General features: G+C 41.5%; 2 protein-coding genes across 7 annotated transcripts in view; both read right to left on the minus strand.

Moving 5' to 3' along the window:
• The window catches only part of Eddm3b (epididymal protein 3B), a 45956-nt gene that overhangs the window by 19735 nt on the left and 740 nt on the right, over positions 1–25481 (minus strand). The window lies entirely within an intron of this gene.
• LOC138827230 (ribonuclease 4) overlaps positions 107–25481 on the minus strand; it is a 27686-nt gene continuing 2311 nt past the window's right edge. Inside the window, exons 1-2 of one of the 6 annotated variants that reach the window (XM_070022726.1) lie at positions 19450–19650; positions 107–1276 (exon numbers count right to left, since the gene is read on the minus strand). In XM_070022726.1, the coding sequence (XP_069878827.1) occupies positions 827–1276; positions 19450–19635 (636 nt within the window). In that variant the 5' untranslated portion in view covers positions 19636–19650 and the 3' untranslated portion in view covers positions 107–826. Of the gene's footprint in view, positions 1277–11862; positions 12502–19449; positions 19651–25481 lie in introns of those variants that run through there. The other 5 variants (XM_070022729.1, XM_070022725.1, XM_070022727.1 and 2 more) reach the window with 5 other exon arrangements.

Raw genomic sequence — 25481 nt, forward strand, 5'->3', positions numbered from 1 at the left:
GATGTTCATCCTGCTTTTAGCTATTCCTCAGGCATTTTCAGACCTAATTGAAGAGCCAGTGCTTTTTAGCAAAAGCATCCCCAAAGTTCTGGTTACAAAGACAGCCTTTTTAGATTTCTGCTGATATGTCCTTTATTGTAAGGTAAAACATGAAAAATCTTTTAGTCAGGAAAAGTAAATGAATCCTTAAGATCTAGTATATTTTCATGCTCTTGACCTTCTAGGATGATTCAAAAGTTTGGGAAGACACATCATCTTATCAGACACAAACATAACAATAATGTTAGAGCTCGAAGTTTGCCATTCTTATTTCCAAATGGTTTCCTTCAGTGGCTGGCATTTTGGGCATAACAAAAAACTAGACACTTCCAAAGAACTGATGGTGAGTAGAGAAAGCTCTTTAGGGGTAACCAGCACAACTGGGTTTTGGCTCAGGTCTGTCACTATGGCCTTCAGCAAATCTCATTTATATATAACAACCTCATCAAAGTGCTGGGGTATTAAAATGAAAAAATTTGGATAAAGGTACTTGGAAATGGCTCAAATACTATATAAATCCATAGAGTGAGTACATTCCAGAGGACAGGATCTGAGAGTGCTAAGCTGACCAGTATTAGAAGCAGCTTATTGTAGAAAAACCCAGACTCAATATTGGTTTATGTCTCCATCTATTGGGTGTAATGTATTTAATAGAATGGGTTACATGGAGAAAGATATAAGAAATGAGCAGAGGAGACAAAGCCTGAGACATTTCAGAAGCATTACTCATTACTATGTCAGACTTATTCAGAGGCCAACCACTGGCAGTAATCCCTTCAAAATGCCTCTATCGATCAAAGTGCACTGGCACCTGTGGGTTACCCTCACAGGCAATGACAACTCGCCTAGTGCTCGCCATGGCTCGGTATCTGCAGTTGGGTGCCCTGGAACTTCCTGTCTCCCTGCAGTCTGTGACCTTCACTACACCCTCATGACAGTTCATGTTGCCATTCTTGCACTGGATATTGGTGGTGCTGCAGATACTACGAATGTTCCAGATGTCTTCATGGATGAAGGTGTTGAAGCGCTTGCACTGATAGGAGGTCATCTTCCGTCTCTGCATCATCAGGTTGCAGTAGCTATCATTGCCACCTGTCTCCTGAGGGTCCACATGTTGTCGCAGGAATCGCTGGTACATGCGATCCTGGCCATAGGAGGGCTGTACTAGCCCTAGCCCTAGCAGGGTCAGCAGCAAGAGAAGAAACAAAGACTGGGTCTGCTGCAAAGTCATCACTACCTAGAGAAAAAGCAAAGAGAAGAAAAACTGTAAGAACTAAGAGAGGAGCTGGGAATGATGGGCTGACAGTTCTTCCATTCTGCAGTCGTCTTTCCCCTTCCTTATATTTACCATCTACCTAGTCTTCCTTGCTCCCAGTTTTTCCCACCATTGTTTCTTCCAACAGTAGCAGTTTGCCAACATGGATTTCTTCTTCTTCTTCTTTTTTTTTTTTTGTCAGTTGTGGATCTTGACCTCAGAACCTGGGTGCTGTCCCTGAACGTTTTTGCTCCAGATCAGCATTCTACCACTTTGAACCACAGCACCACTTCTGGTTTTCTAGTGGTTAATTGGAGATAAGAGTCTCACAGACTTTCCTGTCTGGGACAGCTTTGAACCATGATCCACAAATCTCAGCCTCCTAAGTAGCTAGGATTACAGGTGTGAGCCAATGGTGCCTGGCCCCAACATGGATTTCTGAAAACACGAATCTTTCTCTTTTCTGAAAAGCAGTTGGTATAGTCAGTTTGCTAAGCTAAGGCAGAACTGAATGAGTGGTTTATTGTCCAGCTTTGTGTACAATTGTCAGTCCCATAAGGTAATTAACTGGTATAATCTTTAGGGAGTGTTTGATTCCCTGAAAACATTTTATTTTACTTTATTTATATATGTGGGGGGAAGGGGAGTGTATATGCACACACACAACATGTATACCAGTACTCGAGCTCAAAACTCATGGCCTTGTGTTATTGCTTAGCTTTTTGCTCAAGGCTGGAGCTCTACTACTTGAACTATACCTGCACTTCTGACTTTTTGCTGGTTAATTGGAGGTAAGAGTCTGTAGGGGGCTGGGAAGGTGGCTCAGTGGTAAAGCACTTGCCTTGCATGCCTGAGGCCCTAGGTTCGATTCCTCAGCACCACATAAACAAAAAGAAAAAAGCCAGAAGTGGCGCTGTGGCTCAAGTGGTAGAGCTCTAGCCTTGAACTGAAGAGCTGAGGGACAGCACCCAGGCCCAGAGTTCAGGCCCCACGACTGGACAAAAAAAAAAAAGAGTCTGTAGGATTTGTCTGCTCAGGGTTAACTTTGAACAGTGATCAACAGACCACAATCTCCTGAGCAGCTAGGTTAACGGGTGTGAGCCACTGATGTTAAGTCTCCTGAAAACTTTAATTCCCAACAGTTTAGATAGACTCAGGACTCAGGTCAAAGAAAGTTTATGCATTGATTTTTTTTCCTTTTTTTTTTTCTTTTTTTTTTTTTTTTTTTTTTGTCAGTGGTGGGGCTTGAACTCTGGGCCTGGGCGCTGTCCCTCAGCTTCTCTACCACTTGAGCCACTCCACCACTTCTGGTCTTCTGAGTAGTTTATTGGAGATAAAAGTCTCACAGACTTTCTTGCCAAGGCTGGCTTTAAACTGCAATCCTCAGATCTCTGCCTGCTGAGTAGCTAGGATTACAGGGCATGAGCCACTGGCACCTGTCTATGCACTGATTTTAATAAACTTAGAATTAAAGGAAGAGGAGAAAAAAAAAAAAAAAGATACAATGCCAGGCTAGTATTAGTATATCCTCTCACATGACTATTCTTCTAATGGAGTAAAATAGGAATTTTTTAGAAATTTTAGTAATCTGATATTTTGACAATAAAAGAAGAAAGACACATAGGATAACAAAGACATGTTCAGAGTTGCTTCTGAAGAACAGCAGAAAGGTGGAGGTGGGATCTCTGCCAACACTGACTAGCCTGATGCTGCCCTCTGGCTGTCAATCCTGGGACTAACATGGATAGTGACTGTTTTAAGATTGATTCTGTCTAGGACAAGCGGAGTAGGTCAAAGGCTATGTACATACGACCACATGAGATAATATTAAGCAAAATGTACCCAAGACAGGGGAACAAGAGGTTTTTTTCTTTTTCTCTTTCTTGCTAGTGTTTTTTAACGTGCATACAATACACTATGTGATTCTTTTGTTTCTATTGTATATTCTTCCCCCATGTTTTCCCTGGATTTGATGCTGGTGCTCTGCACCTTGTATATATATTTTTGTAATTTGGGGAGGGGAAGGGATATTGCAGAACGCTTAAATGAAGATGTAGGCTGACCCATTGTGACAACGAGATGTACAGTACACTATATTGAAAACAAACTTTACAATGTTGGGGTGGGGGAGGGGCAGGAGGAGTTGAGGAGGTGGGAAGGGAAGTGATTGATGGTAGGGGGAAAATAAAGAAGGAGGTAACAATGCTTGCTATGAAATGTACTCATTATCCTACTCATGTAACTGTAACCTCTCTGTACAACATTTTCACAATAAAATTAATAATAATATAAAAGCTTGACTCACCAGCAAAGAAAAATCATCCCTGATTTTGAAAAAGTGGGAAATCCCAACTAGAAAAGGCTATTTTGATAGACCCAAACAGACCCATCACAATTTGTGCAGTCCAAGGACTGGTCCCAGTTAAACTCCTGACTTAGTACATATTGATATTACTGGCCTTTTTTCTTTCTTTCTTTTCTTCACTTTTTTCTTTTCAGTTATAGAGTTTGAACTCAAGGCTTGGGTGCTGACCCTGAGTTCTTTTGCCCAAGTCTAGCACTCTACCACTCTGAGGCACAGCACCACTACTTCTGGTTTTCTAGTGGTTAATGGGAGATAAGACTATCAGAGACTGCCTGGGCTGGCTTTGAACTGCTCCTTAGATCTTAGCCTCCTGAGTAGCTAGGATTACAGGTGTGAGCCACCAGTGCCAAGCCTATCAGCCTTTTCTCAATGCTTCTGTTTCATGATTCTACTGTGTGAGTAACTGACAGGGCTTACAAGGTATCTGTACTTCATTTCACCAAGCCTATCCTTTAATAGTGAGTATTCAAGCAAAACTATTATTCTTTGAAATGGCACTTCCTACATTCACATCTACCTTTTTTCCTATATACAAAAGAAATAAAGATCTATGTTCTATTCCTCAGCCTATAGCTAGAGGCCGCACCAAGTGCGGGGGGCTCATGCCTATAATTGTAGCTACTCAGAAGGCTGAGATCAGAGGATCACAATTCAAAGCTTTTTCAGGCAGAAAATTACATTGTTTCCATTTAATGAGCAAAAAGCTGAAAGTAGAGGTGTCATTCAAGATGTAGAACACCAACCTTGGGTGAAAAAGCCAAGTGAGGACATGAAAGCTTGATTTATTCCTCACTCCAAAAATCAATGGGTACAACCTCTAAAGTTTCACTTAGTACTTGAGTTTTAGTTACAGTTGGAAACAATTTGCCTTGGTTTTGTTTTTCTGGTGCTGCCTCTAATCACCTGTTCATGTCTAAAACATGTGGTTTAGCAAGAAAACTGGCTACAGAGAAGACCTAAATTATTCATGCAAAGGAAAGCACATTCCTCACTACACTTACTATAATGAGCAAATGAGACAGAAAAGCACCTGAGCCCCGATTCCAAATCACGCGAACATAGACTTTTTGTCAGGATTTTCCCAAAGGCTTTATCACTGTTCTACCCTGACTCTTAATAAAACCTTCTTTTGCCAGGTACCTAACTATTCAGGAGGCTAAGATCACAGTTTGAAGCCAGCCTTCACAGGAAAGTCTGTGAGACTCTGATTAACCATCCAGAAGTTGGAAGTGAAGTCATGGCTCAAGTGGTAGAGTGCTAGTCTTGAGCAAAAAGCTCAGGGACTATGTCCAGGCCTTGAGTTAAAGCCCCAGAACCTGTACAAAAATAGAGAAACAAACAAACAAATACTCCTTTTGACACACACTGTGATCCCAAAGTACTTGGTCTGGTACACTAGCTGCTACACATTGGATTTTTTTTTTTTCCAGAAAGGTCTGTGTGCTGATTGCTTCGTCCCCAGGTAGCACTCCTGGGAGGTGACAGAACTTTTAGAAAACTCAACCTAATAGGAGGAAGTTAGTTACCAAGGATTGAGTCCTTGAAAAGAATGTCAGGACTTCACCCTGTTCTCTTTCCTTTTTTTTGTGCCACCACAAGGGAAACAGCTCTTCTTCATGTTCTGCCACTTTGACATTCTGTTTTACCACTGGCCCCAAACAATAGGACTGAAACATCAGAAATTATAAGCCAAAATAAACCTTTCCTCACTTTAAGTTAATTACTTCATATAGTTTGTCACATTAACACACTCATAGTGTGATCTTGGGGAAATGCCTAAATTTCAGCATATTTCCTCAGGGGTTAAATGACTATCTTTCCACCTACTTTTTGGGATGTTGTAAATGAGTTATTAGTATCACAATGCCTAGTCAGAATAAACAATGAATGACAATGAGTTGCCCTAGACATTATTGATCTCTCTTTATATTATAGGTAATTGTACTCCAAATTTGAGGCCTAGCTGAGCACTGATGGCTCATGTCTATTTTTCTTTTTTTTCTCTTTTTTTTTTTTTTTTTTGTCGGTCATGGAACTTGAAGTCTGGGCTGAACACTGTCTCTCAGCTCTTCAGCTCAAGACTTGAGCCACTGCACTACTTCCAGATTTCTGAGTGGTTTATTGGAGATAGTCTTACAGTCTTTCCTGCCTAAGCTGGCTTTGAGCTGGGATCCTCAGATCTCAGCCTCCTGAGTAGCTAGGATTATAGGTGTAAGCCACCGATGTCCAGCTCATGTCTATAATTCTAACTACTCAGGAGGCTGAAATCTGAGGTTCTGGTTTGAAGCCAACCTGTACAGAAGAGTCCATGAGACTCTTCAATTAACCAGAAAAAAATGCTAGAAGTGGAGGTGTGGCTTAAGTGGGATAACACCAGACTTAAGCAAAAAACACTAAGGCACAATACCCAATTCTACTTTCAAGCCCTAGTACTGGTATTTAAAAAACAAAAAGGTAATAAAAGGAAAAATTGGAGGTCTGTTGTTGAACAATGAAATGTCTTAGTTACTGAGTTTTGTGTTGTGTTCATAGTTAAAATTTCATCTCCAACTATATGGAATTTTCTTCCTTGTGTGTTACCCGTTTTTCTTCTTTCCTTACATAGCTAACAAACACAGCTGATGGTAGCTTTAATTCTTCAAAGGTTTCACGAGATAAAATGATTTGCCTGTAATTTGACGTCTTACTCCAAACAGATTTGATTATGAGAAAACAAGAAACTCAAAGCAAAAAGTACTAGGACTGAGCTGAGTGCTAGGGGCTTATGGCTTTAATCCTAGCTACTTAGAAGGCTGACAGCTGATAATAGTTCTAAGCCAGCCTGGGTAGAAATATCTGAGAAACTCTTACCACCTATTAACCATCAAAAATCCAGCAGAGCACCAGCCTTGGTTCAATTCAGTGGCTGTCTCCATTAGCAGCTGAGGAGTGCCCCCATCTGAGGCTCTGTCACTTCCCATGAATAAATCATTTCCTCTAACACCAGAGCAGATGTGCAATGAAAGGAAAGAGGTTTTTAGAGCCATCTAACGATGATCATTGTGCTGGTTCATGCCTTTGACTTTCCCCACCAAAGCTTTGAAGGGAGGCAGTGATCTAGGGTGACTGTTCTAGCTGAAAGATATAATATTGTCTGCAGAAGTTGAGGAAAGGGAACAACACAAGAACTTGCTGAGATCTGAAGATCACGGTTCAAAGCCAGCCTGGGTGGGAAAGTCCATGAGACTCTTATCTCCAATTAACTACCAGAAAACTGGAAGTGGTGCTATGGTTGAAAGTGGTAGAGTGCTAGCCTTGAGTGAAAAAGTTCAGAGACAGTGTTCAGGCCCTAAATTCAAGCCCCACGACTGACAAACAAAACAAAAAACAGAAAATGATCACCTGATTATTGTTATAATGCAGACAGGATCAAACAAAACTGTAAACAAAGGCCAAATCTGGAAGGAAAATTAGAGAGGAAGTAGGATATTTGCATGATCTGACCATGTTTACACAAAACTGTTTATTATTTGAATTGGAGAAAATAACAATCAAATCGTGACTCAGTGACCACAGTACCAACAACAGTGGGGGACATACGATGCTGCCTGTCTCCACAGTATGCCAGGAGGGCATTGCACTCCATGGAGCAGACCACACAGATGGCAAGACTTGAATCTAATCACCAGGAAATGCCAAGCTCATATGAAAACATTCTATTTTTAAAGAAGAGGGAAGAGGGCTGAGATGTAGCTCAATAACAGAGCACTTGCCTGGATTCAATCCCTAGTACTGAAAAAGAAAAAGAAACATCCTCTTAAGCTGGGTGCCAGTGACTCATGCCTGTAATCCTACCTACTCAGGAGGCTAAGATCTGAGGATCACGATTCAAAGCTAGCCCAGGCAGGAAAGTCCATGAGATTCTTATCTCCAATAAGCAATTCAGAAAAAGCCAGAAGTGAGACTGTGGCTCAAGTGGTAACATGCTAGCCTTGAGTACAAAGGCTCAGGGACAATGCCCAGGCCCTTTGTTCAAGCCCAGGACTCCAGAGGGGAAAAAAAAAGGAGAGGAAAGGCCTGGCAGACAAATTCTCCAGATTATTTTCAAATAACCAGCAAAAAACTGGAAGTGGTGATGTGGTTCAAGTGGTAGAGTACCAGCCTTTAATAATGCGACTCGAGTTCAAGCCCCAGTACCAGCACAAAATAAGTAAATATAAATAAGATAAATATAAAAACAAAAAATGGATAGCACTTGTTTCCTCTCATATGTAAATCTAAACAATGACATATGTACATGCTGGATGATGATTATTAGAGGCTGGGAAGTAGAGGAGGGGATATAAAAGAGAGTGCACAACAGGTATTCAAGCACAGCCAGACAGAAGGTGTTAAGTGTTGTAAGAGTCAAAAGTTCACAGTAAACTTATGTGTTTGGGGGAGATATAAAGGAGAGGAACTTGAATTTCCAATCACAGGAGAGGCCACTGTAGTAAACAATGCAACCACTACACGCAGATATTGACAACACAGAAACTAGTGGTTTGCAGATGCAATTTATTAGCAATTACTTTATAAGCAAAATGTCCAGATGACTATGGATAGAAATTAGGTAACAGAAAATGATCACTGATTAGTGAATATTACAAGAAAGTGTCTATTAAACTATGTTCATTTGTAGTTGAAAATAAATCTAGCTGAAGAATGAAGTCATTCATAAGAGGAAAGGGGAGGAAGAAGGGGAGAGGGAAGGGACATGAGGAAAGGATGGGAAGAGAGAAAGTGACACTTGGTCCTAAACTCTTTTCTCCTCCTCCCCTCCTCCTTCTCCTTCTCCTTCTCCTTCTCCTTCTCCTTCTCCTTCTTTTCACAATGATGATGATGATGATGAGTTGGTATCACTGCTAGGGCTTAAACTCAGAGCCTGGTCCCTTAGCTTCTTCCACTTAAGTCTGGCCTTCTACACTTGAGCCACAGCTCTGCTTCTAGATTTTGCTGGGTAATTGGAAATTAGAGTCTGCACAGGCTGGCTTTGAACTTTGATCTTCAATCAGTCTTTTGAGTAGCTAGGATTTAGGTGTGAACCACCAGCTTACTGGTTTATTATTGATAGACAAAACAATTTGCCTCTCTTGAAAATTCTTCCTAGTGGCTGTAAACTCTGAACTTTTTCCAGTTCTCTTTGTTGAATCTATGTAGGATTCTTATTTCAACTGTTAACATCTACCCACACTCATTACTTCTTTTGTTGGTACCCAGCCTTGACTCAGAGCCTCACATGCTTGAGTGTCTTTATCTGATCAAGACTAAGTGCCAAAGTAGCAGGTTATAAAATTAACCCTCAAAAATCAATGGCTTTTCTCTATGCCAACAATGAGAAAAGCGTGGCTAAAATTAGGAAAGCAACTCCATTCGTAATAGCCCCACAAAAAATAAAATACCTAGGAATTAACCAAAGAAGTGAAGGACCTCTATGATAAAAACTTTAAAAACCTGAAAAGGGAAATCAAAACACAACTTAGAAAGTGGCAAAACCTCCCATGCTCCTGGATTGGAAGGATGAATATTGTAAAAATGGCAATACTTCCCAAGGCTATCTACAAATTCAATGCAATACCTATCAATTTTCCAACCTCATTCTTTAAGGAAATAGAAGAGGCAATCCAAAAATTCTTCTGCAACAATAAAAGACCCCGAATAGCAAAGATGATCCTTAACAGAAAGAACGGTGCTAGAGGAATATCAATACTAAATTTCAAACTCTACTACAAAGCCATAGTAATCAAAACAGCTTGGTACTGGCACAAGAACAGACCTCAGGACCAATGGAATAAAATTGAAAACCCAGAAATGAACCTACAGACCTATAGCCATCTAATCTTCGATAAGGGAGTAAAAAAAATAGAAAGAAAGAAAGACAGCCTCTTCAGTAAATGGTGCTGGCAAAATTGGTAACTACCTGTAGAAAACTAAAGCTAGATCCTTATATATCACCCTGCACCAGAATCAACTCCAAATGGATCAAAGACCTCGGAATTAAAACACACACTCTGAAAACATTACAGGATGGAATAGGAGAAACCCTAGGTCTTGTTGGCACAGGCTGAAATTTTCTTAATAGAGACCAAGAAACACAACAAATCAAAAAAAGGTTGGACAAATGGGATTGCATGAAATTGCAGAGCTTCTGCATGGCAAAGGACATAGCTAGCAAGATCAATAGAAAGCCCATGGACTGGAGAAGATCTTCACTAGCCATACAATGGACAAGGGTCTCATATCTAAAATATACTTGGAACTCAAAAAATTAAATCCCCCAACAACAAATCTTCAAAGAAAAAACTGCCCAATAAATAAATGAGCTAAAGACTTAAAGAGAAACTTCTCTGATGAGAAAAGATGGATGGCAATAGACACATGAAGAAATGCTCAACCTCCCTAGCCATAAAAAAAAATGAAAATCAAAACAGCTTTGAGATACCACCTCACCCCAGTTGGAAAGGCTATAATCAAGAACTCTAATAACAACAGATGCTGAAAGGGATGCGGACAGAAGGGAACCTCACTGCATTGTTGGTGGGAGTGTAAACTTGTTCAACCACTTTGGAAAGCAGTATGGAGGTTCCTCAAAAGACTCCACATAGAGCTCCCCTATGACCTAGCAATCCCACTTTTGGGCATTTACCCAAATGTTTACAAACAAGACCATACTAAAGCTATCAGCACAACTATGTTTATTCGCAGCATTATTTACCATAGCTAAGATATAGAACCAACCCAGATGCCCCTCAGTAGATGAATGGATCAAGAAAATGTGGTCTATATACACAATGGAATTATATGCCTCTGTCAGAAAGAATGACATTACCCCATTTGTTAGGAAATGGAAAGGCTTGGAAAAAAATTATATTAAGTGAAGTAAGCCAGGCTCAAAGAAACATAGGTCTCATGGTTTCCCTTATTTGCAATAACTAGTATATGTCTGAGTCAAGCAGAAAATGTCAGATAAGTGATGTTAGGCGAAATGAACCCCAAGATAAGTATTCAAATGTTTTTTCTTTCATGCGATTGTTTCTAACATATTTATAAGATGGTTTCTTTGTTACTTTTTATGTCCCTCCCCCACGATATAACCCCTGCTTTCACTGTATTTGATGTTGGTATAATTTGTGGAGGGGAAGGGAAAAAACAAATCATTTAAATAGGGATACAGGTAGACCCATGGCAACAACAAGAAGTACAAGTCGTTGAAAAACGAACTTTACGACTTTGGCGGGAGCAGGGGGGAGGGAGCAGATGGGGGAGGGGGGAAATGGGAAGGGATAGGAAGGGAAAACAAAGGAGGAGGCAACAATGCTTGATAAGAAATGTACTCATTATCTTGCCCATGTTATTGTAACTCCTCTGTACAGTATTTTCACAATTAAAAAAAAAAAAAAGACTGAGTGCCACCATTTGAGCCACAGTGCCACTTCCAGCTTTTTGGTGGTTAATTGGAAATAAGAATCTTGGACTTTGTCTGAGTCACAGGCTTGCATGACCCCACCTGAGGATTTGTGTAGTGTGTGTGGTTATGTGTGCTGTTGTACCAGGAGAAAACTCCTCCATAGTCCTGGCAACAGTTGGAACACCCAGCTGCAGCCTCGGGGGGAAAGGAGAAAACTCCTTCCAAGTCTGGGCAAAAGTCTAGATGCTCCAGCCACAACCTCTGGGAAGGGCATGCAGAATGTGCTCTTCATGCCCCTCCAAACGGCCCATAAATAATCCCTCAACACTTCCCATATGTGTAAAGAGCTTCCCATATGTGTAAACAGTTATGCTTTGTTTATATCTTGTAACCTTTTGGCCTCATAAAACTGTCTCATGTTCACTGACTAAGATTAACTCTCTTGGTTCATTGACTAAGATTAACGTTGTGTGTATGCTATATATAAGCATGTCATGCTTCCAATAAACTTTGTCAATACCCTCAAAGTGTAGTCCACTCTCTGCCTACCAGACATTGCATTCCCAGGTCTCGCTGTGTGAACAGCAACAGACTTTTCTGACTAGGCTGGCTTTGAACCACAATCTTCAGTTTCAACTTCCTAGGTAGCTAAGATTACAGACATGAACCACGGGTGCCCAGCTGGAAAAAGACATTTATATTCCATCCCATTCTCTCAGGGGCAGCTGAGTAGAGCAAACAGAGAAAGGCCAATGTGCCAAGAATCAGTGAGAAGACTCTGATTCTTACTAGTTTCAGTCATTTTTATTTACTGAACATACTTTGTAAAACAGAAAACAAGGGATTCAGGTAACTCATTTTCTAGAGGCCTGGCACTGAATGTTACCACCAGTGTTCTGGGGTGTGTAGAAGGAAGACAAAGAAAGAACAGCACAGCCAGCTATGGCCAGTGGCCTTCTAGCTACGGATGAAAAAGGACTCATCGAAGTGGACAGGTAAGCCATTTTCACAGGCAATTACAATGTGTCTGAATCCTGCTGTGGCTCGGTACCGGCAGGGAGGCCGGAAGGACCCTCCTCTATGCTTGCAAGTGGTGACTTGGAAAGGAGATGTGCTAATTCGTAAATTTCCTCCATGAGGGTTTCCATTATCTCCACAGATGGCCTTGATGTGGTCTTTGATGCCATGAATGAAAGTGTTGGTGTCTTTGCAGGGAGAGGTGAGGCCTCGTCTCTTCATCATGCGTTCACAGTATCTGTCATTCCTGCCCTTTGGACTGGCATCATGGTGCTTGGTGAGGAAGGCTTTGAACCTGGAGTCATCCTGAGTCAGGGTCAGTGGGGTCACACCCAGACCCAGTAAGAAGACCAACAACAAGGGGCCCAAGCCCATCACAATTTCTTCCAACAGAGGCTCCTGCCAAAGGCAAAAGGAGGACTGGTAGAGCCAAGGAAACACAATCTAAACTAGGCTATAAAGGCCTAGGCCTTGTCTCTCTGACTGGGCATCAAGAATCAAGTCACCTTTGACCTTCCTCATTAACTTTATACCTTTGCTTATCTAGTCCTTTGGAAAATCTGTTTTCCCAATTTCCAGCTCTTGCCTCTTTCTTATCCCAGAGGATATTTACAAAATCTATACACAGAAGTCGAGATGTACCCAAGTAGCCTTGAATGAGAAAACCAAGTGCGAGCTCAATGTCTTGAGTTCTAGCTCCAGTGTCAGCACTCACACCTAAAAAATTAACCAGCAAAATGCTACACTAGAGGCATGAGTCAAGTGGCAGAGTGCCAGCCATGAGCAAAAGCCAAGTAAAAGCTCAGCACTCGTGTGGACACATGCATATGCCCACACCCACACACACACACACACACTCCATTCATACTCTTTGTTTGTTTGTTTGTTTTTGGTAGGTCATAGGCTTGAACTCTGGGCTTGGGCGCTGTCCCTGGCTCTTCAGCTCAAGGTGAGTGCTCTACCGCTTGAGCCACAGTGCCACTTCTGGTTTTCTAGTGGTTTATTGGAGATAAGAGTCTCATGGACTTTCCTGCCCAGGCTGGCTTTGAACCGTGATCCTCAGATCTCAGCCTCCTGAGTAGCTAGGATTACAGGCGTGAGCCACTGGTGCCCAGCTTCCATTCATACTCTTTAAATCATCTATTCATTAGCTTATTTAAAAATATTACAAGCCTGAGCTGGTAGCTCACTCCTGTAATCCTAGCTACTCAAAAGGAAGAGATCTGAGGATTGAAGTTCAAAGCCAGTCTAGGCAGGAAAGTCTGTGAGAGATTCTTATCTCCAATTAATCAGAGAAAAAGCTGGAAGTAGCACTGTGGCTCCAATGGTAAGGTGCTAGCCTTGAGCAAAAGTTGCTCAGAGACAGCACCCAGGCCTACAGTTCAAGCCCCAGAACAAACATAAATGAATGAATGAATGAATAAACAAACAAACAAATAAATATTACAACTAAGCACTGATGACACACACTGGTTATTCTAGATATTTAGGAGGCTGAGCTCTGAGGATCATGGTTTGAAACCAGCCCTAACAGGAAAGTCTGTGAGAGCCTTATATCCACTAAACTACAAGAAAAGCTGGAAGTGAAACTGTGTAATGAATGGCAGAGTGATAGCTTTGAACACAAAAGCTCAAGGGAAGCACCCAGGCCCAGAGTTCAAGACAAGGTCAGACCAAACAAACAAATAAAAAATTATATTAGTCCCTTTTAGGCCCTAGGACTGTTCTATAAACTAGGACACCAAGACCAGTAAGATGTATCAAGGCCATATGCGGTGGTGTGTGCATGTAAGCCCTATTACTCAGGAGGCTAAGGCAGGAGGTGGCTTGGGCCTAAAGTTCCAGGCCATCTTGGTCAACATACAAGACCATCAACTGCTTCCTTAAATGGGAATGTGATATCTGTAGAGAAAGAATGAGATCTCCAGCTACAAGAGGAGATGGGATCTAGAAAGTGAGAATGGTGAAGAATGACTTTTCAGGCACTCGCAGCTCAGGGTCAATTAAAGGATTGCTTTAGATGGGATTCCACGCATCCACTTGTGAGCACAGAGTCACCCTGACGTGGAGAGGGAGGCCAACTTTCCCATGATGTAAGTTGGTTCCTGGTCAAAAGCAGAAGTATTATGTAGAATTATTATGTAGAATGTACAGGGAGGAGCAGTAAGAAGGCAGATAATGTTTGGAAGTGGGTCTGGGGTCAACAGCAGACAAAAGAATTCAAATTTATTCTTTGAAGTGTCTCATATTGGATCAATTTGGATTATTCTAGAGAATATTTCCTAGTTTCTCCAGTGTATGTATATAAACATTACATGAAAGACAAATTATATTATGGGTTAAAAAGGCAAAACTCCTAAGACCTTTTCTTCAAGTCAAAGGGCTTAAAATTTCTGTCATGTTTTCCCAATATCTCTCTGAAAAGAAGGAAGAGAAGATCCCTGACACCACCTCTCTGGAGCTGTCAGCTTGAAACCTCAGAACACACATCACCAAGCAAGGTGTAGGGCAGTGTGACACAGATACCTTATCATACCTACAGGGTGAACATGGAGTTACTTCTTGAACTGAATGTTAGAGCATAGAAAACAGAATCAGGGAAGAATTGTGGCAAAACATAACACAATAAATTTCTTAACAACTTTTGGGATTGAATTTCTTACAAATTTTGAAAATCTGAGAATTTAATGAAGATATTTGGTTTACAGCAGGCCATTTCTAACATTTCTTTGGAGGAACTTTTAAAGCTCATTAAGAGCATCTAAAATTTACCAGAGACAGGACATAAGGTAAAAATAGCGGATTAAAAAAATGGAGGTTTGAGGACAGTGGGCCCACACACACACACACACACCAAAAAAAGGGTTATCAAGCCTCTGTCTTAATAGGCTGGGTGTGATGACAAATGCATTTCATTCCAGCTATGCAAGTGGCTAGAGTGGGAGGAAAATCCACCCCACCCCCAGGATTCTACTTGAAAAATAACTATAAGAAAAAGGTGCTAGGGGGTATAATTCAAGTGGTAGATAGAGTACTCAAGTACTAAAACAACCTACCATAGTAAATCAAATGTCTAAGTATCCCCACATCCAACAATACCATTGACTTTTCACTACAAAAATTTAATTAAGGGGCTGGGAAGGTGGCTCAGTGGTAGAGTGCACGCTTGCCTTGCATGCCAGAGGCCCTGGATTCGATTCCTCAGCACCACATAAGCAAAAAGAAAAAAGCCGGAAGTGGCGCTGTGGCTCAAGTGGTAGAGCGCTAGCCATGAGCTGAAGAGCTGAGGGACAGTGCCCAGGCCCAGCGTTCAGGCCCCATGACCGGACCAAAAAAAAAAAAAAAAAATTAACTAAGTAAGTAATGTGTAGATAGAGGATTGAACTCAGGGCCTAGGTGCTATCCCATAGCTTTTTCACTCAAGGCTGGCACTCTACACTTGAACCATACCTCTACTTCCAGCTTTTGGTAGAGAGTTGGAGATAAGGGTTTCATAATTGTTCCTGCCTGGGCTGGCTTCAAACCACAATCCTCAGATCTTAGCCTCCTGAGTAGCTAGGATTACAGGTGTGAGCCACTGGGGCCAAGCAGAATTTCTATTTTTAAGTTGCCTATAACTCATTTAACTAATGGTTGACTATGATTAATTTCCTTATAATTGCTTTCTTGATAGTCATTATCAACACTGAGAAGTTCTTACAATGGGAGAAGAATCTGACCTTCAAATTATTCTTTTTGTGTTGTTGTTGGTCATGGGGCTTGAACTCTGAGCCTGGACACTGTCCCTCAGCTCTTCAGCTCAAGGCTATCACCTTACCACTTGAGCCACAGTGCCACTTCCAGTTTTCTGGTGGTTAATTGGAGCTAAGAGTCTCATGGACTTTCCTGCCCGGGCTGGCTTTGAACCACAATCCTGAGTAGCTAGGATTACAGGCGTGAGCCACCAGTGCCTGGCTTCAAATTATTCTTAAAAGTAATACCATTTATTTTAAAATTCGGATACATAAACATTTTATAGTTTGTGCTTTCATAGACATTAAAATTAATTGCTTCTTAATTTTTATTTGACATGCCTCGTATATAAATCAATGAACACTTTCATCTAAAACTTTGTGGTCCTCAAGAAGGTTCCAGCACTAGGTCTGTGATATGTCTAACCAGTCCAGGAACTGTGGCCATGAATCTAGAAGGCCAAGGGAATCCAGAGTGTAGACTAGGACAGCATGTGGCTGAGTGAGAAAAATAAGCTCTCTTTCTAATCAGCATACCTAATGCTGATTAGACCAACCCCTATTTGTCTACCTTGTCTGCTTCATGATAATCATCAATAAATGTGGTACGATGCTGAAGAATACCAAGTTATATGCTAAGGAAATTTAGTGGTCATTTCACAATGCTGAAATAAATGGCAAGTGAAAAAGTTTTCTATTAAGCATATAGATTATAATCTGTAATAAACTCTAATGCAAGTGTGCTTTTGGGAGTTTATAGAGGAAGTAGTGCATGATTCCAAGAGAGACATCTACCCCTAAAAGAACAACAAATGTTCATACCTTGCCACTGTTCCAACAGAGCTGCTGGTCTGCTGTCTACCAACTTGTCAAATTTCACATTTGTCTTATGCTTTTTAATCTTGTGGGTACTTCTCTGCCTAGTTTTTATTTTTCTTATAAAAGTTTAATTGCCGGGTGCCAGCAGTAATCCTAGCTACTTAGGAGGCTGAGATTTGAGAAACACAGTTCAAACCAGTCCAGGCAAGAGTGAGACTCTTATCTCCAATAAACCACTAGAAAACCAGAAGTGGCAGAGTGGTAGAGTTCTATCCTTGAATTGAAAAGCTAAGGGACAGTGCCCAGGCCCAGAGTTCAAGCCCCACGACTGACAAAGAAAAAAGTTTAATTGACAGATATACACTACCACGCCAAGCTTTTGTGTTGAAATGGGGTCATGCTAGCTTTTTGTTCAGCTAACCTTGAACTATGATCCTCCCATTCCTACCTCCTGAGTAGCTGACCTTATTGGTGGGAACCACTAGGATTTTCATGTCCTCATGCTTGTTAGGCAGGTGCTCCACCATTAAACCCTACATCCCGCTTTTTTTCTTTTTCTTTTTGTCAGTCATGGGACTTGAACTGGGCCTGGGCACTGTCTGTGAGCTCTTCAGCTCAAAACGTTACTCTACCACTTGATCCACAGCGCTAGGTGTCACTAGGTGGCAGTGGTGGATAGGAATGTTGGCAGTGTCTTCCATCTACTCTAAGATAGTTGAGCCTTTTAAGAGACTGTGAGGTCTATGGCTAACAAGAAGGGCATCCTAGCTGGCAGGCCTGATTAGTCTCTGTACTTGCTATGCTTCAGATATTAAGACCAAAGTTGCTCACTAGATGCAAATATCATAACAAAAGCCACAAAGTTTAGTGCCTGAACATAAGGATATCACAAAAATTTGCCTGTTATCAGGCTCAGTGGGTGTTATTTGCATGCTTGCAATTAATCATGGGATCTTAGACAAATAACCAATGATGGTCCTGTCAGTGTTTCCTACTGATGTGTGAGCTACAGGAGGGCAGAGCCCATATTATGCATCTAGACCCTCCATCTTGTTTTGATAATTGGCTTCATTTTCCTCTCCAGACGTAAGTATATTTTTTTCTCTATAAAATAACTTTTGTGGGAACAGTGGGGAAAGCTGGGAGAGAGCAAGGGAAGGGGTGACACTGTCTAAAAAGAAATGTACTCAGGGCTGGGAAGGTGGCTCAGTGGTAGAGTGCTTGCCTTGCATGCATGAGGCCCTGGGTTTGATTCCTCAGCACCACATAAGCAAAAAGAAAAAAGCTGGAAGTGGCTCTGTGGCTCAAGTGGTAGAGTGCTAGCCTTGAGCTGAAGAGCTGAGGGACAGCGCCCAGGCCCAGAGTCAGGCCCCATGACCGGACCCAAAAAAAAAAAAGAATAAAAAAGAAATGTACTCATTACCTGACTTATGTAACTGTAACCTCTCTACACATCAACCTTATATAATAACAATTTTTTAAAAAAGTAATGCAAAAATGTTTAATTAAAATGTAAAAAATGAGTTTCTGATTTTCTTCTTCTTTTTTTTTTTTTTGTCGGTCATGGGGCTTGAACTCTGGCCTGAGCGCTCTTCAGCTCAAGGCTAGCGCTCTACCACTTGAACTACAATGCCACTTCCAGTTTTCTGGTGGTTTATTGGAGATAAGAGTTTCACGGACTTTCCTGCCCTGGCTGGCTTTGAGTCTTGATCCTCAGATTTCAGCCTCCTGAGTAGCTAGGATTACAGGCGTGAGCCACCGGCACCCAGCCGAGTTTCTGATTTTCAAAGACTAAACATAGCAGAGTCTTTCCGTTTTCACTATCAAAAACCCAATGATAGCAGTTATAGAGACAAATCTATATAAGCTTAATTATTGACACAAGATATCATCTGGGCTAGACACCAGTGGCTCAAACCTATAATCCTAACAATGTAGGACTGAGATCTGAGGATCCTAGTTAGAAGCCAGCCTGCACAGACAAATCTTAGAGACTTATTTCGAATTAACCAGCAAAGAATCAGAAGTAGAGGTGTGGCTCAATTTCTAACAAAAGAAATAAGTACTGAAGATTAGGAAGTACCAGTGCTAAACATACTTCTGTTTCTTCCCAGGTAAAACTACATTATAATGCTTATAAAAGAGACAAGAACAAAGTTACTTCCATTCCTCTTTAACATTTTTTTTTTTTTTGTCAGTCATGGGACTTGAACTGGGCCTGGGTACTGTCCCTCAGCTCTTCAGCTCAAGGGTAAGTGCTCTACCACTTGAGCCACAGCACCAATTCCGGCTTTTTCTGCTTATGTGGTGCTGAGGAATCAAACCCAGGGCCTCATGCATGCAAGGGAAGCACTCTACCACTGAGCCACCTTCCCAGCTACCTTTGGGGATTTTATCACCATTTGGAACTCTTTCCAAAAGCTCCTCTTGCTCTTACTCGTGTTAATTTTCCTTTATCCACACACAGGCTGTCCCTAACTAAACCTATATTCATTTTTAAATTTAGAATCTTATTTATTTTCTTCTTCTTTTGTCTTTTTTCTTTTTTTTTCCAGTTGTGGAGCTTGAACTCTGGGCCTGGGTGCTGTCCCTCAGCTCTTCAGCTCAAGGCTAGATCTCTACCACTTGAGCACAGGGCCTCATGCATGCGAGGAAAGCATTCTACCTGAGCCACCTACCCAGCCCTTCAGTTTCTTCTTAATTCATAAGCTTGGGTGAAGAGGCCTTGCATGATTTCCTGAAAGTAGATAAGTGGCTAGGAATAGTACAGATACAAACAAGCAGAGAAGTAGATTACCCAGGAAGAAGAATCTTGCACAAGTCTGGCAACTTCCCTCCAATTGAAGATGGATGCGGCTGTTTGCTCCCAGATAAAGAGTTCCAGCTGTGTGAACTTAAAGGCCTCTCTGGTTCTGATTATATAGTTATCATATGGAAGGGTGGGGACAACAGATCTAAGGATCCCTAGAATTGGCAGAGACATGCAAATGAATGACACTGGGCTTGGACAAACAAGGAGAGTCATTTGCCTTTTTCCTGGGTGTGTCTAGGTCAAATATTAACCCACTGGGGTGGATTAGAAATTTGCTTTTGGGAGTGGGTAAACTTTGATAAACATGACCTTTTGTCCTGAATCTTTCTGATATTTGTGTGTCTTACCCTTGCTCATGACATGCAATAGTGTGGATCCATGAAATATCATCTCTGATCTAAAGGCCAGAACTTTTTCTAATCACTCCCTTGGAAAAAGTATAGAGTAGACACAATCTTCCAGAAGGATGATATATATGCATATATACATGTATGTATAAATACATGTATATGTATATATACAAAAGTGGAGGAATATAGGTTTCTTTGGAGATAGCCTGTGTGTGGATTAGGAGCAAGGGGATGTTTAGGAAAGATGATAATACTGTAATCCCAAAAGTCTTGGAAGCCAGTTGCTGAAGGGTATTGGAAGTAGCTTTGCTTTTCTTTCTCTCTCTCTCTCTCTCTCTCTCTCACACACACACACACACACACACACACACACACACACACACACACACACACACACACACACACACACACCAGTACTGGGGCTTAAACAGTGCATGAGCACTGTTTTTCTTGCATTTTTGCTCAAGGCTAGCACTCTACCACTTGAGCATAGCTCCTCTTCCGCTTTCTGGTGGTTAATTGGAGAGCAGAGTCTTACAGACTTTCCTGCCTGGGCTAGCTTCAAATCACAATCCTCAACTCTCAGCTCTTGAGTAGTTAGGATTACTGGCATGAGTCACTAGTGCCCATCTTATACTTTCTATTTACCCACAGTCGTTGGTTTCAAACATAAGGCAAAACAGGAATCCAAGTGTGTCTATGCTTACCTGGATACTGGATCTAGAATAGTGTTAGTTCTGTGTGTGTGTGTGTGTGTGTGTGTGTGTGTGTGTGTGTGTGTGTGCTTGCATGCTCATGCACGTGTGTGTGTGTGTGTGTGTGCGTGTGTGTACTGGTCCTGGGGCTTGAATTCAGGCCTAAACACTGACCCTAAGCTTTTTTGCTCAAAGGTAGCACTCTACCACTTGAGCTCCACTTCCTGCTCTGTGTGTGTGTGTATGTGTGTGTGTGTGTGTGTGTGTGTGTGTGTGTGTGTGTGTGTGTGTGTTGCACAGACTTTTCTGCCCAGGGTTGGCGTCCATCTCCTCCTCAGATCATTGCCTCGTGAGTAGGTAGGATTATAGATATAAGCCACTAACAATCTACTGATTTTTATTTCTTTATTTTCTTGTATAAGCCACCTCACCTGGCTAATGTTCAACTTTTAAAAATTCTTAGTCTTATGTTGTCATCCGCTGACTTCTAAGTATTTAATCTGCCCACATTTGAGAAGGTGACCACTAAGGACAGGATGTATCCCAAAAAACAATGGCACTTAAAAAAACTATAATTATAATAATTAATGTTATCTTTCCTTTTATGAAGCTCTTGTGTACATTATTACATTTGACCATCACCGGGACTTGTGTAAGATAGGTATTAAGCCTCTTTTGCTGGTGCAGAAGCTTCATGATGAAAGATTAGATGAAGCCAGGTGCCAGTAGTTCACAACAGCATTTGTAGCTACTCAAGAGCCTGAGATCTGAGGATCATGGTTTGAAGCCAACCTGTTTAGGAAAGTCTCTAAGGTTATTATCTCCAATTAATCAGCAAAAAGCCAAAATAAAAATAGTAGATTTATGGCTCAAGTAGTAGAGTGTGGACAGTGCCCAGGCCCTGAGTTCAAGCCCCATTAAAAGAATATTTTTTTTAAAAAAGGAGTAGATGAATAATAGAGTCAGAAAAAGCCCTTCAACGACAGAAGAAATATGCTTGTTTTCCAGACTACAGAATCTCCAGGCACCTCCAGAATCCAGACTCAGCCTCCTCTGGCCCATCCAATCTCCAGAAGAGATGTCCACTTCTTGATTTGTGGAATCATTATACCCAGTTGTGCCCCCAAGGAAGCAGGCATGAAGTGGGAACCCACATAGGTGGGTCTTAGTTCCACTGACTTTGTTTGAGATATGCGCAGGTGCCTGGGGACTCTACTTTTGAAAGAGCTGCAAGGCCCCTAGAGAAAGAGGCCCTACTAGAAGGACATAATGAGAGGAGGAAAAAGATATATGTGACAAGTCTGGAAGGAGGTGAGCGCCATTTATATCTTCTCCCATCTCCGATAGTTTTTTGAGACAGTCTGACCATGTAGCCTAGTTTGGCCTAGAACTTAAAATTCCTCCCACCTCTGCATCTGAGTGCTGAGATTGCAGGTATGCACTATAATGCCCAGCTTACATCACCTTCTGATCCAGCCTCCTGGGCCCTAGAGAGAGGAAACTGTAATAAAAAAATTGAATAAAAATGTCATGCACTGAAAAAAAAATGTCATGCACTGATGGTTCACAGTGTTTTTCTAGCTACTCAGGAGGCTGAGATCTGAAGATTGAGGTTTGAAGCCAGTCTGGGAAGAAAATCTGTAAGATTCTTATCTCCAATTAAGCACTGAAATGCTGTAAGTGGAGCCATGGCTCAAGTAGTTGAGTCCTAGCCTTGAGCAAAAAAAGGCTAAAGGACAGGGCCCAGATCCTGAGTTAAAGGCCCAATACAAGCACCAAAATAAAAAAAATTTTTTTTAAAGGAAGAATAAAAGAAAAAAGTCTGGGGCTAGAGAGGAAAGGACTAAGCATACTGCTATCACCTGCTTTCCTACAGCACCTGGGCCCTCAGGAATACTAAGGTTTCTAGAAAGGAAATGGCAGGCACGCCACCAGCACCTATCACCAATAAAATGCCAGTTTGCTTTGGTAAATGTCATGGGTCAAGGCATTTCTGGAGCAAACATTAGTCTTGAGACATGGGCCCACAAAATGGAACCCTGGTGGGCATCCAACAGAGTGCCCATTTGCAGTTTCCTTTTGTGAACAAACATACCATTTGCAAGTACCTATTTTTTTAAAAAGTAATCTCACAGCACTTTAAAAACTGTGTTCTAAACACTCATCAAGCACTCATTTGTTAGGGAGGAAAGCTGCCAGGCTTGTTGCAACACATGATTGCCTCAACAGTCCTCAGGAGAAACAGCAACCAACCCTCATAGCCCGAGATGACCCATCAACGTGGCCCTCTTCTAATGAACAGCCCTAACACAGTAGAAACTCCTTCCTACCCCATAGCATACATGCACAGACATGCACACATGCACCTCTGGGTGCCCAGAGAAGGCAGCTTCTGCTGTCTCACCATTAGGAAGTCATTTTGTCAGGCCCTTAAATGTGGATGATTGGAAACCTGCTCACATAGTTGACAACACAAAAGCCAGTCGTTTGGTGTTTTGTTATCTCCCCCCCCCCCCAAACTTGGCACAAAGAAGTTATTTATGCTTAAACAAAAATTGCTTTTTAATAGTTTTATTGTTTCATTAAAATGAATCTATATACCCATTTGTGTTTCAGAATAAAAGTAAAAAAATTAATCTTTGATCAACACATATCTTGCCATTAATTTTAATAAACGTGAAGCTATTATCAAATCATAAAAATAAATAAATTCTGTCCAGGCATTGGTGGCTCACACCTATAGTCATAGCTACTCAGAAGGCTGAGATATGAGGATCAAGATTCAAAGCTAGTTCAGGAAAGAAAAGTCCATGAGTTAATCAGCAAAAAGCCAGAAATGGAAGTGTGGCTCAAGTAGTAGAGTGTCAGCCTTGAGAACAAGCTCCATTAATGTTAAAAAATAATTACTTAAAAAAATTCTGACATGTTGGAAGTCATTCCTCTTTTCTGGAGTTTTGTCTATGTCTCCTCAAAGCTAGACATGTCCACAGACACCAGAAGCACAGAGGCCTTCTAAGAACTTGAGAGCTGGTATATTTCCTCTTTATACAGATATATGTGTTTGCTTCTGTCCTTGGAATTCAGGATAACGTTAGGTGGTGCAAGGAACTGGCACACTCTCTGAATTCCTTTATAACCATAATATTTTGGGTCTTTAAACATGACACTTACTCAGTAGCCAAAGTAATGGCTGAGGAAGAAAGGCCCACAGGAGAAAGATCACAAGTCCAGGACATGGAGACACTACTGACTGAGGGAAGAATGAGGACAAAGTTCTGCTGATGTAACTTTATCTCCAAACAAAGACAAAAATTAAACATTTACTTTTCAGGAAACTCTAGGCTTTGTGTCCATCCCCCTCTCTGGTTTTCCCAGGCATTCTCAGAGAACAGCTGCTTCCAGAGGTGACTCTTTGCTCAAATACAGATGAAATGAAATCAGAGAGATTTCTCCAGTCTTCATTGGCCCATTCTACTTAAGTTTGAGTCACACTAGCAAGGCTTCCAACAAAAGCTTGACAAACATTTTACCCTTGCTGGTTTATAAACTGACACCTGTGCTCTGACTGTAGCCAAAGCCGTTGCTCTTTTCCTGGAGTGATTTCCCTTCCCTTCCCCGAGAAACTACAGCTCACTTCCACATTCTGGAGTACCTTCTTTTATGTAAGAGTTATGTGACTGGCACCCCACTCTTCCTTTCCTTATATAGTCAGAATGAGAGGAGAGTGCCCCTGAGACTGTCAGTCCTCATTTTACACATGAAGGAAACTGAAGAACAGAGACAGAGATATGAAATGCCCAAAGAATATACGGTGTTCCTGGGAGTAGAACTTTTCCAACTCACCATACAACTTCTAAATTTCGTTAGGAGTAATTTCTAGAAATAAAGGCTAATTTTAAAGTTACTAGTGAAAAATAGTTGCTTAAAGGAAACCGACATCAATTATATCCAAAGGAAACCTACATCAATTATGTCCAAATTTCCAAAAATATTTTACTGTTTTTTTATTTCTGTGGCACTGGAATTTTTGTTTTTGTGACACTGGTGGGACTTGAACTCAGAGCCTGGGTGGTGTCCCTTAACTTTTCTACTCAAGGCTGTCACATGAGTCATATCTATACTTCTTGCTTTTTTTTTTTTGAGGGAGGGGTTTAATTGCAGTTACAAATCTCACAGATTTTTTTCTGCCTGGCCTGAGTTCAAACCACAAGTTTCAGGTCTCAGTCTCCTAAATCACCAGGATTACAGGTGGAGCCAGCAGAGTCTAGCCAAGGTGCTGAGATTTTAATTCAAACTTCCTGCACTTACTAGGCAAGCACTCTACCATTTGAACTATGCACCCAAGCCTTTCTGTTTCTGTTATTTTTTTTTTTTTTTTTTTTTTTTTTTTTTTGTCGGCCGTGGGGCTTGAACTCTGGGTCTGGGCGCTGTCCCTCAGCTCTTCAGCTCAAGGCGAGTGCTCTACCACTTGAGCTACAGTGCCACTTCCAGTTTTCTGGTGGTTTATTGGAGATAGGAGTCTCACGGTCTCTCCTGCCCGGGCTGGCTTTGAACCGCGATCCTCAGATCTCAGCCTCCTGAGTAGCTAGGATTACAGGCGTGAGCCACCAGCGCCCGGCTTGTTTCTGTTATTTTTCAGGTAGAGTCTGAGTTTTTCTTAGGGCAGGCTAGCATAGGTGGTATAATAGTCACCTGCCACACTAGGCCTTTACTCCCCTGTTTATATGGGGAAAAAAAAAGGTGCTTAAATTCAAGTGTTTGTAACAAAATTACCACTCTGCACTAACAAGTTAGTGACTGCATGGTTAGACAGCTTTGCTTCTGGGCGTTAATAATGTGCTGTCCAGATGAACATGCCCTTTGGGTTCCTAGGGATTCCATTTATGGCTTGACTGGAAGATTGTTACTGTCACAGAGGACAGATCTTAGCTCAAGATTCCAGAGCTCAAGAAGCAGTACTGAAATAGATTAT

This window comes from Dipodomys merriami, unplaced genomic scaffold (genome assembly GCF_024711535.1).
Source record: "Dipodomys merriami isolate MVZ:Mamm:240054 unplaced genomic scaffold, mDipMer1.0.p SCAF_1521, whole genome shotgun sequence".
Taxonomy (NCBI): domain Eukaryota; kingdom Metazoa; phylum Chordata; class Mammalia; order Rodentia; family Heteromyidae; genus Dipodomys; species Dipodomys merriami.